Genomic DNA, 14,526 nt, shown 5'->3' on the forward strand with positions numbered 1-14,526 from the left:
AAAAAAAAAAAAAAAAAAAAAAAAACCAAACAGTATTTTATCTACATTTACAGGATACATTTATTTTGTATTAAAAAATGAGCATTGGGGCGCCTGGGTGGCTCAGTGGGTTAAGCCGCTGCCTTCAGCTCGGGTCATGATCTCAGGGTCCTGGGATCGAGCCCCTCATCGGGCTCTCTGCTCAGCGGGGAGCCTGCTTCCTCCTCTCTCTCTCTCTGCCTGCCTCTCTGCCTACTTGTGATCTCTCTCTGTCCAATAAATAAAAAATAAAATCTTAAAAAAAAAATTTTTTTTTTAATGAGCATTTATTCCTTATAGTTTCACAATCTGTACATGTATTTATGTGATTATTTGATTAATGTCCCTCCCTCACAAAACTTACTCTGGTAAAGAATCTTTCCAAATCCCAAATTTCCCTTATATTAAATATGAAGCTACCACAGATGTAGGAAAATTTAACACTTAACAAAATAGATTTCTTTAAACTTATTAAAAAATTCACTTGAGTCTGAATAAAAATTTTTACTAACAGAAGTAGCTTTTCTTTTATTTGCTTTGTTTATAGTCAATCCAATTAATTAACATATAACGTATTATTGGTTTCAGAGGTAGAAGTCAGTGATTCATCAGTCTTATATAATACCCAGTGCTCATTATACCACATGCCTTTCTTAATGTCCATCACCCAGCTACACCATCCCCCAACCTCCCTTGATTCCAGCAACCCTGTTTGTTTCCTATAGTTAAAAGTCTCTAATGGGGGGGTGCCTGGGTGGTTCAGTCTGTTAAGCGTCTGCCTTCGGCTCAGGTCATCATCCCAGGGTCCTGGGACTGAGTCCTTACATTGGGCTCCTTGTCAGCATGGAGCCTGTTTCTCCCTCTGCCTGCTGCTCCCCCAGTTTGTGCGCACACACTCTCTCTCTCTCTGACAAATAAGTAAATAAAATCTTTAAAAAAAAAAAAGTTTCTTATGGTTTGTCTCTCTCTCTCTGGTTTCATTTTGTTTTATTTTTTCCTCTCTTCCCCCATGATCCTCTCTTTTGTTTCTTAAATTTCACATATCAGGGAGATCATATGATAACCATCTTTCTCTGATTGACTTATTTTGCTTAGCATAACACCCCCTAGTTGCAGTCACATTACTGCAAATGACAAGATTTCTTTTTTTTTTTTATGGCTACATAGTATTCCATTGTATATATACACCACATCTTCTTTATCCATTCATCTGTTGATGGACATCTGGGCTCTTTTCACAGTCTGCTTACTGTGGACACTGCTGCTATAAACAGTGGGTGCAAGTGCCCCTTCAGATCATTACGTTTTATCTGTGGGGTAAATACCCAGTAGTGCAATTGCTGTGTGGTAGGGTAGCTCTATTTTCAACTTTTTGAGGAACTTCCATGCAGTTTTCCAGAGTGACTGCACCAGCTTGCATTCCCACCAATAGTGGGATCTGCATCCTCACTAACATCTGTCATTTCCTGACTGGTTAATTTTAGCCATTCTGACTGGTATGAGATGGAATCTCATTGAGGTTTTGATTTGTATTTCCCTGATGCCAAGTGATGTTGAGCACATTTTCATGTGTCTGTTGGCCATCTGTATGTCTTCTTTGGAGAAATGTCTGTTCATGTCTTCTGCCCATTTCTTGAATGGATTATTTGTTCTTTAGGTGTTCGGTTTGGTAAGTTTTTTATAGATTTTGGATACTAGCCCTTTATCTAATACGTCATTTACAAATATCTTCTCCCAGATTCTGTCTGTTGTCTTTTGGTTTTGTCATTTCCTTTGCTGTGAGGAGTCAGTTTTTCAAAAGCTGACACTGTTAATCTACTGAACTCTGCTTCCTAATGAGACATATTCATTATTTTAATTAAGATATCAAAAATGTAAGATGAATAGAATTACTATGTTCATAAATGCAGAGAGAGACAGATACGGTGAAAAAATACAAATACTACAAAATCTTACTCATAATATTAACTCAAATTGTAGCCATTTAATGCAGTCTAAAACTGACATTAATCATCATACTAAACATTCAGTTGCTAGAAGTGATATCAATCCGATTTCTTCCTTCTCAAATTCCTTTTTCACTAACTTTAGCTTGCAGATGTGTAGCTAACATTAAAATTATTCTAAGCACTTACACTAAAGCTCTTCATATCATCAGGGTGAGAAAAGCTTAGCAGTTCATACTGGGAATGACAAGGTCCTCAATACTGACTTATATGCTAAAAATTCCACAGCTGCTGCAAAGAGCCTAGAAAATATGGAATATGATTCCTTAGGAAACACAACTTAATAAATCAGCAACACCAACTTCTGAAAAGCTGACTCTTCCAGTTATTTGTGAAAAATGGAAGAAAAGTTTAATTCTTTTTACAGCCCGGTATTTCCATAGGGAAGGGGTATTTTGTGAGGCTTAAACATCATTTCTGAAGGACAGAAATCAAAGCACAGTTGGGAGTAAATGAAGTAGAAAACTTACCAAAACATCTAGAAAGACCAGGTAAACTGAAAACAGAAAGATATTTAAAAACATATAGAAATAAAATAAATAAAAGTGCCCGAGTGGCTCGGTTGGTTAAGCATCCAACACTTCCTTGATTTCACCTTCGGTCATGATCTCAGGGTTGTGAGCTTGAGCCCTACATGGGGAATCTGCTTGAGATTCTTTCTCTCCATCTGCCCCGCCCCACCTTTCTCACTCTCTCCCTCTCTTAAAAAAAAGGGGGAAAAAAAGGGAAAAGAAAGAAACTAAGACAAACACCCCCCCCCCCATCCACCCAGGTGCAGAAATGAAGAGGAACCTAAAAACCAGAGAAGGTTTTGAAGACATGGTCTGACCATGCAACAAAGGAAGCACAGGAGCCAGGTTTTTATCTCTCCTTAACCTAGGGGTTTGTGGCTATCATCTACATGGGACCGGATACAGAGCTTTCTACCCTGTAATGCAGAGAGTAGAACTGGGGCCCTGCAAAACTAGAAAGAACTAAGCCTGCAAGACCAGCAAGAACTATGCAATTCCTTAAATGAGAGTTGCAGAGAGAGAGATGGAATGAAGGGAGAGTGGAAGGAGATTAAAAAAAAAAAAAAAAAAATCTACCAACATTAAGATGTCTGTCTGCTCTGGCTGTTTTGGGTAGGGAAAAAAGTCACCCAGAGCTGTTACCGTAAGGGTCTGAGGTCCACATTTATACTACCCATACAATCTGGGAATGAGAAATTAATTAAAAAAAAAAAAGGAAACAAAAGGGAAAAAAAAAAAAAAGTCCAGAGCTGGGCACTTTGCAAAAGCAAAAACCATCACTAGGACATTCCCACATCCACAAGAGATCCCAAAGAAGATACAGACGTGCACTAAAGATGAATTTGCAAAATTTACAGAAAAGAGAAAACCATTCACTATGAATGAGAATTGGCACATACAAGATTATTTAACAATCTTTTAAGAGAATATAAAATATGCCTCAAATGATTAGAGCCATATAAAAAAATTTAAACTATAAAGAAGAATAAGAAACCATTAAAAAAAAAAAAACAAACAGCAGATCTGTAAAGAATCAAACAGAACTTCTGGGGCACCTGGATGACGGTCAGTTAAGCATCTCCCTCTTAGTTTCGGCTCAGGTCATGAGCTCAGGGTTCTGAAACCAAGCCCGCATCCAAGCCACCTGGGCATGAAGCCTGCTTAAGATTCTCTCTCTCCCTCAGCCCCTCCCCCTTCTCTAAAAAGAAAAAAAAATCAAATAGAACTTTTAAAATCACTGAGCCTTCTGCTTCTGGCATTATGTCAAATCAGATATTCTTTTTTTTTTTTAAAGATTTTATTTATTTATTCATTTGATAGTGACAGAGGGAACACAGCAGGGGGAGTAGGAGAGGTAGAAGCAGGGTTCCCATTGATGCGGGGCTCCATCCCAGGACTCTGGATCAAGACCTGAGCCAAAGGCAGATGCTTAACTGAGCCACCCAGACGCCCCTCAAATCAGATATTCTTCAGAGCCCTCCCACTACAAAACAATTAGATCTAGTGCAACTGTACAGTAATTCTGTGAATAGAGCAGCCCATCTTCTACATAAAAGAGTACTATGAGTTGCAGAACATGGTATACTTCGGCAGAAGTATACTTAAGATCTGTACCCCAGGGGCGCCTGGGTGGCTCAGTGGGTTAAGCCGCTGCCTTCGGCTCAGGTCATGATCTCAGAGTCCTGGGATGGAGCCCCACATCGGGCTCTCTGCTCAGCAGGGAGCCTGCTTCCTCCTCTCTCTCTGCCTGCCTCTCTGCCTGCTTGTGATCTCTGTCTGTCAAATAAATAAATAAAATCTTTAAAAGAAAAAAAAAAAAAAGATCTGTACCCCAGGGGCGCCTGGGTGGCTCAGTGGGTTAGGCCGCTGCCTTCAGCTCAGGTCATGATCTCAGGGTCCTGGGATTGAGTCCCGCATCAGGCTCTCTGCTCAGCAGGGAGCCTACTTCCTCCTCTCTCTCTCTCTCTCTCTGCCTGCCTCTCTGCCTACTTGTGATCTCTCTCTGTCAAATAAATAAATAAAATCTTTAAAAAAAAAAAAAAAGATCTGTACCCCATATTTCCTTAAAAAACAATCAAAGACCAAGAAATATCAAAAGCTAATGTTATTTCTAAAAGAGAAACATTTGTGGACAGGTAGCAGAGTCAAACACAGTAAATTTTCATGATATTGGTTCATCTATTAGAAATGGGATACAAAATCAATCTTCAGAAAGAACTGCCATTCTGGGGTACCTGGGTGGCTCAGTCGGTTAAGCATCTGCCTTTGCCTCAGATCATGATCCCAGGGTCCTGGGATTGAGCCCTAGGTCGGGCTCCCTGCTGAGCGGGGATTCTGCTTCGCCCTCTGCTTCTGTCCCTTCCCCTCCCAAACTGGTGCTCTATTGCTCTCTCACACTCTGGCTCAACTAAATCTTTAAAAAAAAAAGAAAGAAAGAACTGCCACTCTAGTCACTTGCATATTTTAAGTCACCTAATGCTATGAAGGCTATATCTACATCTAAATTAAACCATCATAGTGGTCTTTTAGGTGAGTGGTCCTCTAACAAGATCAGCTCCTTCTTCTGGTACAAACTACACAAAATGCAGTTATCTAAAACATGTACTTCAGAGATCCAATTTCTGAGCAGTCTGTCCACTAGAAGCTACAGAAACTAGCTTATTCTGGAGACATTTAACTTATCTTCTGGAAACAGTAAGGTTCAGGATATACACAAAAGTTGCCTATATTTACATGCATTGATGCTGCAAAATCCTATAAAATGTAACCTTTGGTGCCAGAAAATTTCTAGAGTTTTTAAAAGATGGCACACTTGCTGTATTTTATAGAGCAACTTGTGTATGGATAGACTAAAAGATATTCTATTATTTTGATCGTTGTTACCTTCAATGTAAAATTATTTCAAATAGTAAGCTAGCGTGATAGTCACTTAAATTGATTTTTTCTTTTATAATTTTCAAACCTCCTATTCCCTAGATGTCGGTTACCTTGCTACTTCAACTAATTTAATATTACTCAGAATATAAAATGTTATCACTCAAAAGATTTCATCAAGACATTGTTCTATTGTATAAACATTACCTAACAGCATCAATCATATCATACCATTAAACAAAATCAATTTTCTTTGCACCAAGTCTGATGAGGAACTGAACAATACGGTTGCCTAGCATCATGACTATAGAAATACCATTTTTTATTAAAAAGGAGAATTTTGAAGTTAGCCAAGTCACCCAAAACACTATAGCACAAACTCTCAAACTATGATGCATATTCCACTCACACTTGTTTTTCCAACAACAGAAGAATGAACAAAGCTGACTAATGGAAGTCCACTGTTCATACAACATAGACAAGTCAAAAGATGAAGGATGTATCAATAAAGAGGGTTGTTTTTCCACATTCTATATCAGTCTCAGATTCACTAAATCACTAAGTGATTCATATTATACTTCCTACTTGGTCATAGTTAAGACCCATTTGACTCTACTTGGATGAGACAGGCAAATCATTTGCATGAAAGCATGTTCCAGAGTCACTTCAATTCACCATCAGTTATTATTCCATACAGCACCATCTACACATAAATTTCTTCCCATGCATAGCATATCACAACTGATGATCACATGGTTTTTAATCAATAACAGCTTAAGTCATATTTATCATATAATATTGAAGTAAAAATATTAAAATATATATTTCATAAAATATGGTTAAAATGGAAGTATAGAAGTAGCAGCCTGATATAATGAATTTAATAGACTCTGAAACCAGTCTGACTTTAAAATTTGGGTTCCCCGTTATTCAACAAAGCGCCTTAATAAATTCTTTGGGTATTAGTTTGTTTACCTATAAACTGGGGAATTATCACCCACATTTCAAAGATACTATCAAGATAAAACAGTACAACATATACTGTAAACACCAAAATATGGGAGCTTTTAGAATTCATACACTTAAAACACAGTCTACTTTCTGGAGAAGACTACTTTGCAATTACTCACTTCCTTATGCTTCGCTATCATTAGGTTTTGATTTTGCTTCGTAACTTAGGATCTTGTGATTAAGAGCAGTGCTGTGAGATTTTTAGAAATCTGACTACTCTTCTCAGTTATTCTGATCAGCTAATTCCATTTAAAAGAATATTTAAAAACCCAACCAAAAACTCATACCTCGTGTAAAAACAAAAACCTGATCATGAGCAATAGATTTCCCTAAAATTTGGACTTTCAACTTCATAACTACTCACATTTAATTGTACATACCAATATTACAAAACTACGTGATAAAAATGTCAAAGAAATCAATGTATAAAATTTATACAAAAGTCCAAGTCAAATTCATTTCTAACTTTTTATTTTTATGCAGACAAAAGAAAGTCTTCTAAAATTATATTACTTCACAACAGTTCTACATAGTTTACACACTAACCTCGTAGAAATGCGACTAAACACTGCATTGAAGTTGTTGCAGCTGAGAGAAAATAAAACCCCAGAGGCAGAATTCCGAAGTTCAGCGGCATGTTGGTTTCCTTCGCGACAGGTATGAAGAAAATGGCAGATTTCTGGCAACAACTGTTTGACCAACATTGTTTCATCTAATCTCATTGTGTCCTTCGGTTGCTGCAATAGAAATAATCACATAATTCTAAAACTTTGTTAAATTCACATGTAAAGATTTTCTGTATGAAATTTTTCAAACATGGGGCGCCTGAGTGGCTCAACGGGTTAAGCCTCTGCCTTCAGCTCAGGTCATGATCTCAAGGTCCTGGGATCAAGCCCTACATCCGGCTCTCTGCTTGGCAGGGAGCCTACTTCCCTTCCTCTCTCTGCTTGCCTCTCTGCCTACTTGTGATCTCTGTCTATCAAAAAAGTAAGTAAAATCTTTAAAAAAAAAAAGAAAGAAATTTTTCAAACAGACATAAGACTTGAAATAGAATAATGAACACCCATATCACCTACACTCAACAACTGTTCATATTTCACCATGTTCACTGTATCTATACTCAGTCTAATAAATAGGATAGTTCATCTTTCATTGCTTTTTTCTTTTTTTTTCCATGTTTCACCTCTTTTCACAATGAAAGTCCAGCCCCCCATCCATTCTTCCTAGAATCCGCCCCCTCCCGGAACACTACCACTCCTGTTGGTTCCCTGTTCATCAAATCCCTATAGAAGCTTTTCCACTCCTAGGAATCCCAAGTTTATTTTGAGTTCCAAATAAACGTTACTTATATTCATTTATTTGTGGTGCACTGTGTCATCTGTCTCATATCCAAATAAATTCCTGGGTGTAAAATTTACTTATTAAAAATAGTTTTGCTTTGCTTGAGCCATTTCAAAGTAAGTTACAAACATCATAATATTTCATCCACAGGTATTTTAGCATCTCTTAAAAATAAGGACATTCAAGGGTGCCTGGGTGGCTCAGTCATTAAGTATCTACCTTCCACTCAGGTCATGATCCCAGGGTCCTGGGATGGAGCCCCACATCGGGTTCCCTGCTTGAAGGAAGCCTGCTTCTCCCTCTCCCATTCCCCGTGTTTGTGTTCCCTCTCTTGCTATCTTTCTCTGTCAAATAAATAAACAAAATCTTAAAATAAATAAATAAGGACACTCAAAAAATAAAATAAATAAGGACATTCTTGGGGCACCTTGGGTGGCTGGCCACCAACTCTTGATTTCGGCTCAGGTTATGATCTCAGGATCATGAGATGGCGTCCAAAGGCACTGCGTTGAGCACATAGTCAGTTTGTCCCTCTCTCTCCTCCTCTGCCCTTCCCCTCCCCTATTGAAATGCACATACTCTCTCTTTAAAATAAAATCTTTAGAAAATAAAAATAAGGGCATTCTCCAATTTAACTTCAGTACAATAACCACATCAAAGAACAACAACAAAATTCCTCTTACATCAGCTAATACCCATTATATATTCAAATTACCCCAACTGCCCCCAAAATGTCTTTCATAACTTTTAATATTTTACTTACTTACTCGTGAGAGACAGAGCTAGTGAGAGAGAGCGTGAGGCAGGAGGAGAAGGAGAACAGGCTCCCTGCTGAACAGGGAACCCCACAACATAGGGCTCAGGCCCAGGACTCTGCAACAATGACCTGAGCTGAAGGCAGACAGACACTTGACCGACTGAGCCACCCAGGTGACCTCAAAACTTTTTAATTCAATCAGGATTCAAAAAAGGGTTCAGATGATTACAGCCTGATTCCTTTAGTCTCTTTATTCTAAAATGACTGCCCCCCCAACACTCCATATACATCATTTTATTTTGACTTTAAGAAAACAGGTCTTACAAAATGTTCCATATTGTTGATCATGATTATTTCTTAGTAGTGTGAGTCTTGTAGTTACTGTATTTTCAATAGCTGGAACCTAAATCTAATGGTCTGATTAAATTCAGGTTAAACACTTCAAGCAGTTCAGTGAAATTCATACTGTATCATATCAGGAGTCCATAATGCTAGGTGGTCCCAATGTTAATGACACAGCAAGCTTGACAACCTTACTGTTAATATTAAACTCGCTACTTTATAAAGTAAATCTTTTCCCTACAATTAACAAAATAAACAATGGATAAGCTATCCTGCAGATGCACCGTTCCACATCAATATGTCACCTAAGCCTAATAATAGTCATGTATGAATGAGAATTCGTACAATTTCAGTAATACCAAGCAAAGAATAAAATTGTGTATAATTATGTGCTATCCTTGATTCTGTAATTGCAATCCAAGTGCTTACAGATGCAAATACACTGGAACATACAGACAACAAATATCACAAAACCTCAGAAATACAAGTGGCAATGCCTGTATCTTACAGGCCAATCAAACAATAGAAATGCTGAAACTCCAATTAATAAGCAAGTAAAAATTACAGAAGTATTCAATCTTTTGAATAATGGTCATATATGCAGGAACCAAGATCGCTCAAATTCTACAAAATTTTACTCATAATACTGCTAAGTATTTGATCATTTCATTTAGCTATTTCAACTACTTATATGACAAACACGTCCTTGCAGGCTCACTTCTTAAACTACCTCACCGAACTTCAATCTAAAAATGAAAATCAACAGACAACCATAATAACACTGTAGGCAATTCAAGAAAACAAAATTATTTGATAACATGAATAGCATTATTTTTAATTATAAATTCAATGAAAGAAATCCATACATTTTCAATAGAGCAGATACTATGCTTACTTATTAGAGTTTTAATTAGGCTATCTCTAAAGAGTATCAATAAAACAGGGGCCAATAATACCGTAATCATTCTCCAAAATACATTTACCATTACCTCTCAATTACAAATGTTAATAGAGAAGAGGTGCAGGACTGACAGAGGCAATAAACCACCCGACCCCATCCAAACATGGATATGGCTAATGTACTGGTATTTATAATCAAAGCAACAAGACCACTATCGAGAACTGGCTCAGGATGTTTAAAAACCGTTCACCTTCCCGATTACATCATCTTATTTAACAGCCCTTTTGTTTTTTCACTCCACTTAACAAATGAACAACAGCATATCACAAATCAATAGAAAACACCAAACTACAAACAGAACTAGCTCACCCTCAATTTAAGTAGAAAACTTATAAAAACTGTCTAACGATTTGGGAATACGCTCAAGGGCCAATAAAAGAGTTTAAAACATTATGTTTAGGTTTTATGTCCTATAGACTTAAATAGATCTCTTCCCCTAGGATAAATAATTGAGTACATGTAATTATTTTTCCCCTTCCTCAAAAACTATTGACCATTCCTTCTCTTCCTAACCATAAAATCGTCCTCACATCCAAGTCCCGCCCATCTAGGCTGATTATAGAAAACAACTGTAACATGTTGAAGAGAGATGTAATTCTGAATAAAAGCAAAAGATGTGTCAAGGAAGAGGGACCATAATAACTCTTACAATGAATAGACAGATCTTTAAAATGAAGGCAATAAAATCTACATATTTACTAAACAACTACCATGTTCCAGTAAGAGTTAAGGTTATCGAAGTATAAAAACACCTTGCTTTATGCAACAAAAATATTCTCGAAAAAATTCTCAGTAAGTCATGGTTGAAACATACTGAGATAACTATTTAGAGGAACCCTAAGAAAGAACTGTTTTGTATTCAACTACTCCTCCACACAACTATTTTATATATTCATAATTTACACATAACAAATGTTCTTAAGGTAGGATCTCTTGGTAATAGTTGTAATTTTTTAAAGTCCATTTTTATATAGATTTTAAAAGTAAAATATTAAAATCAGGTAAAATACTGAAATGGGGTGGCACCTGAGTGGCTCAGATGTTAAGCGTCTGCCTTCAGATTAGGTCAGGATCCCAGTGTCCTGGGATTGAGCAATACACGGGGCTCCCTGCCCAGCAGGAAGCCTGCTTCTCCCTCTCCCAGTCTTTCTGCTTGTATTTCCTCTCTCACTGTCCATCAAATAAATAAATAAAATCTTTTTTAAAAAAACAGAAATGGGGCAGGTAGGGGCAGGGGGAGAAAGATTACTCCTGGTCACATTTTTTTCGCATCACATTTTTTCACAGCTGAGCAATACCACAGGCCTAACAATATCTAGAGAAATTAATTAAATCAAATAGTGGCTTTTTTTCATAAAATCTTTTCTAAACAACCTGAGACAGAGATAAGTTGCTGAAGCTTAACACTTTATAAGTAAACTTGGTATTTATTTAATTTACAAAAGATGAGAAAATAATTCTCTTGAAAACTGTATACACTGTTAGCTCTGTTAACAAAATTTATATTCATATGTCTTAGACCAAAAAAATCCGCATGACTTTTCTTGTCCACATCTATACTTTGGTACATCAGATCATTCTCAAAACTGAATTCATAAAACCTGCCTATTTTAGATTTACTTACCCCAGCAAGACATTTTTCCAGTGTATCCAATATAATCAACTGAGAGAGATATAAATTTTTTTCGGCAGCTTCTCCAAATATTCTCTATAAGAAAAGATATTCAGAACAGTAAAGGTTGGCTATTACTCTCTACTGAATCAACACACATCTAAAAAGTCAGGGACTACGGATTAGGAAAAAAAAAAACCCCAAGTCTTCCATTTTATCTCCCAGATTAGACTATATTTAAATCTGTTATTTCTGATTTTATCGTCATGCGCACACGAAATAAATTCCCAGGCAAACAAAAATGTTGGTATTTATTATAGTCTATCATTAGCCTTATAAAGTAAAAGAAAGTAACTTTGGTTTATACTTTAAAAATATATAGGATTTAAAAAATGAAACAAGATGGGATCGGGAGGCATACAAACAATACGAGACTCTTATCTCACAAAACAAACTGAGGTTACCGGGGGTGGGGGGTAGGGAGACGGTGGTTGGGTTATGGACATTGGGCGGGGGGGGGGGGGGGGGGGGGGTATGTGGTATGGTGAGTGCCGTGAAGTGTGTACACCTGGCGATTCACAGACCTGTATCCCTGGGGCTAATAATATATATGTTAATAAAAAATTAAAAATTAAAAAAAAAACTTGAAAGAAAAAATATACATATATAGGATTTAGATATACATACAGATCTTAACCAGAATCTTGCATTGAACATTTAACCACACTTCAATGCCACAAAATAATCAAAATCTCAATTCTTACAGCAACAAAATACTATAAAACCAAATACAGTGAATTTAAGGCATTTGCTATCCTTAAATTTAATACTATGCTATTCACCAACAAGGAACTATGGTTTCCACAATTAAGTTTACTCAATAAGCCTAAATGAATGCCAATTATCACAGTACTGCTTTTGTTTTTATTTTGAAAAGAAGGTTCCAGGGGCGCCTGGGTGGCTCAGTGGGTTAAGCTGCTGCCTTCGGCTCAGGTCATGATCTCAGGGTCCTGGGATCGAGTCCCACATCGGGCTCTCTGCTCAGCGGAGAGCCTGCTTCCTCCTCTCTCTCTCTCTGCCTGCCTCTCTGCCTACTTGTGATCTCTCTCTGTCAAATAAATAAATAAAATCTTAAAAAAAAAAAAAAAAAAAAAGAAAAGAAGGTTCCAATATTAAAATATTTTCACCTAACTAGGAACACAGCCACATATTTATAAAAGCAAAATCCTATCACCATGCCCCACACATTGTGCAACAAAAGAGTATCACAAAATCTTACATGTATTTCTGTAAAGCACTTTAAATATTCATAAGAGGTCCTGCTTTTTTCAGAAAAATCTAAATTTTTTTTCTATAAAGAAAAAACTTCTTTGCATGGCAAATGATTGCCCAGACCTCCAGTTTATCAATTTTCTAAGTTTGGGACATTGCCTAATGAAGTTTTTAAAAAGAAAACACACTTAAGATGTGACTGTAAAAATAAGACTGATTCGCACAATGTACAACCAGACGTCAGTCTCATAGCTTAATACAAACAATATAAACTGTGGTTAGAAGTGCTAAAGACAGAAAAAGCAGTTCGGAATTAATCAAGAAATATCCAGATCAGCTGTTTTGAATTGAGTTTGAAGTAGATTTTGGATAGGGACTGACAGAGGAAGGAATCCCCTGAGAGAGTCGGGACAAATGAGATGTTCAAAGGTTCATAGAAAGAACAGCTGGGATAACCTGAAGTCTAGGGAATGTAAATAGGTTTTATAAAACAGGAAAAGAGGCAACTGTGAGCTTTTTACCATGGAATTACTTGCTGAAATTGCTATTTGAGGAAAATCATTTCAACAATGGGATCTCTAACTACTATAGAATCTGTCACAGGTTATAGGAAGAAGGAAATAAAACAGCATCTTCATAAAAGCAATCTCACATTTTAACACTACAAGGTCTTATTTTATTTATTATCTAAGTACTTAGGACTAGGACAATCTAGTAAGTAAATATTCAAAGCAGCAGCTAAGGAAAAGATTTTAATAGATTACTATGTTACCAATTTATATATGACCTGAAATCTGTATAAAATCCTAATTCCAAAAAAATAAAAAGAAAAGATAGGGTCGCAAATAAGATAAGTATCTAACAGAAAAAAATCAAAAACTAAAATGAAAGTTAAAGGTTACCTGTGCTCATTCACAAAATACAATGAGTGTTTAAAGGGGAAAGATTTATACGATCTGAAGAGAAACCAGAGCATTCCAATGAGTGTTTATATCCAGAGTCCACAGAAAAGGACTTTCCATACTCCAAAATATGCTGTTGTAAGTCTTTAAATCAGAAAGAAACCAAAACAAATTCCCCCACAAAACAATGACCCAATACTCACCATATTGTTAACATTCTTTAAGATAGTGGTGAGGCCGCTGATAACCAAAGAAAACTTGTATTTGGAAATATTAATAAGACATTCCTTGTTGTGTTCAGTACTGACTTTGGTATGCGTGTTCTGCTGTCCTGTTTTTATTGGAAGCTAAGGGAAAAAGAAAATGTTAGTTTATACATGAAAACGACTAAAAAGAACTATTTCTCACTGAAACTCATGAGATTTTAGGAAAATTTTTATCCGCCACGGTGACCTATGTTTGTATCCAAAGCTCCAATTTTCAATAGAAATTAGCATTTACAGCAAATCTAAAACTCTTGAAATTTCAATTTTTGCAGATTTCTTTCTCAAAGTCGTAAACCTCTACCTACCTACAAAATTAACCTTACCCAGTATTACATAAGAGATGATGACTCACAGAAATAGAGCTATTTCCTTGTAGCTAAAAATTATTTCAGAGGATGCCTGCAATAAAATGCATACAATCTTTTCCTTGACACATTGAACTCCAGCATTAAAAGAACAGACCAAGAACATCTATGCCCCAGACCTCTAATAAATAATGGCAGATAACTGTGTCTTTTTCAGAAATGAGAGTAAGCTATATAACCTAGAATAAACACAGTAAGACTAACTCAGGTAAGATGACCACCCTCAGGTACACAGTTGAGGGAGGAACAGAACAACAGACAGGTAAGTTTCATGGGGAAAAAAAATA

The 14,526-nt window shown here is 36.6% G+C and overlaps 1 protein-coding gene across 7 annotated transcripts in view; it reads right to left on the reverse strand.

The window, feature by feature from the left end:
* NF1 (neurofibromin 1) overlaps positions 1-14,526 on the reverse strand; it is a 252,514-nt gene that overhangs the window by 183,801 nt on the left and 54,187 nt on the right. For all 7 annotated transcript variants that reach the window (XM_059149027.1, XM_059149025.1, XM_059149024.1 and 4 more), the window contains exons 2-4: positions 13,812-13,955; positions 11,447-11,530; positions 6,968-7,158 (exon numbers count right to left, since the gene is read on the reverse strand). In XM_059149027.1, the coding sequence (XP_059005010.1) occupies positions 6,968-7,158; positions 11,447-11,530; positions 13,812-13,955 (419 nt within the window). The remainder of the gene's footprint in view (positions 1-6,967; positions 7,159-11,446; positions 11,531-13,811; positions 13,956-14,526) is intronic.

Source organism: Mustela lutreola, chromosome 15 (assembly GCF_030435805.1).
Source record: "Mustela lutreola isolate mMusLut2 chromosome 15, mMusLut2.pri, whole genome shotgun sequence".
In the NCBI taxonomy this organism is placed as follows: Eukaryota; Metazoa; Chordata; class Mammalia; order Carnivora; family Mustelidae; genus Mustela; species Mustela lutreola.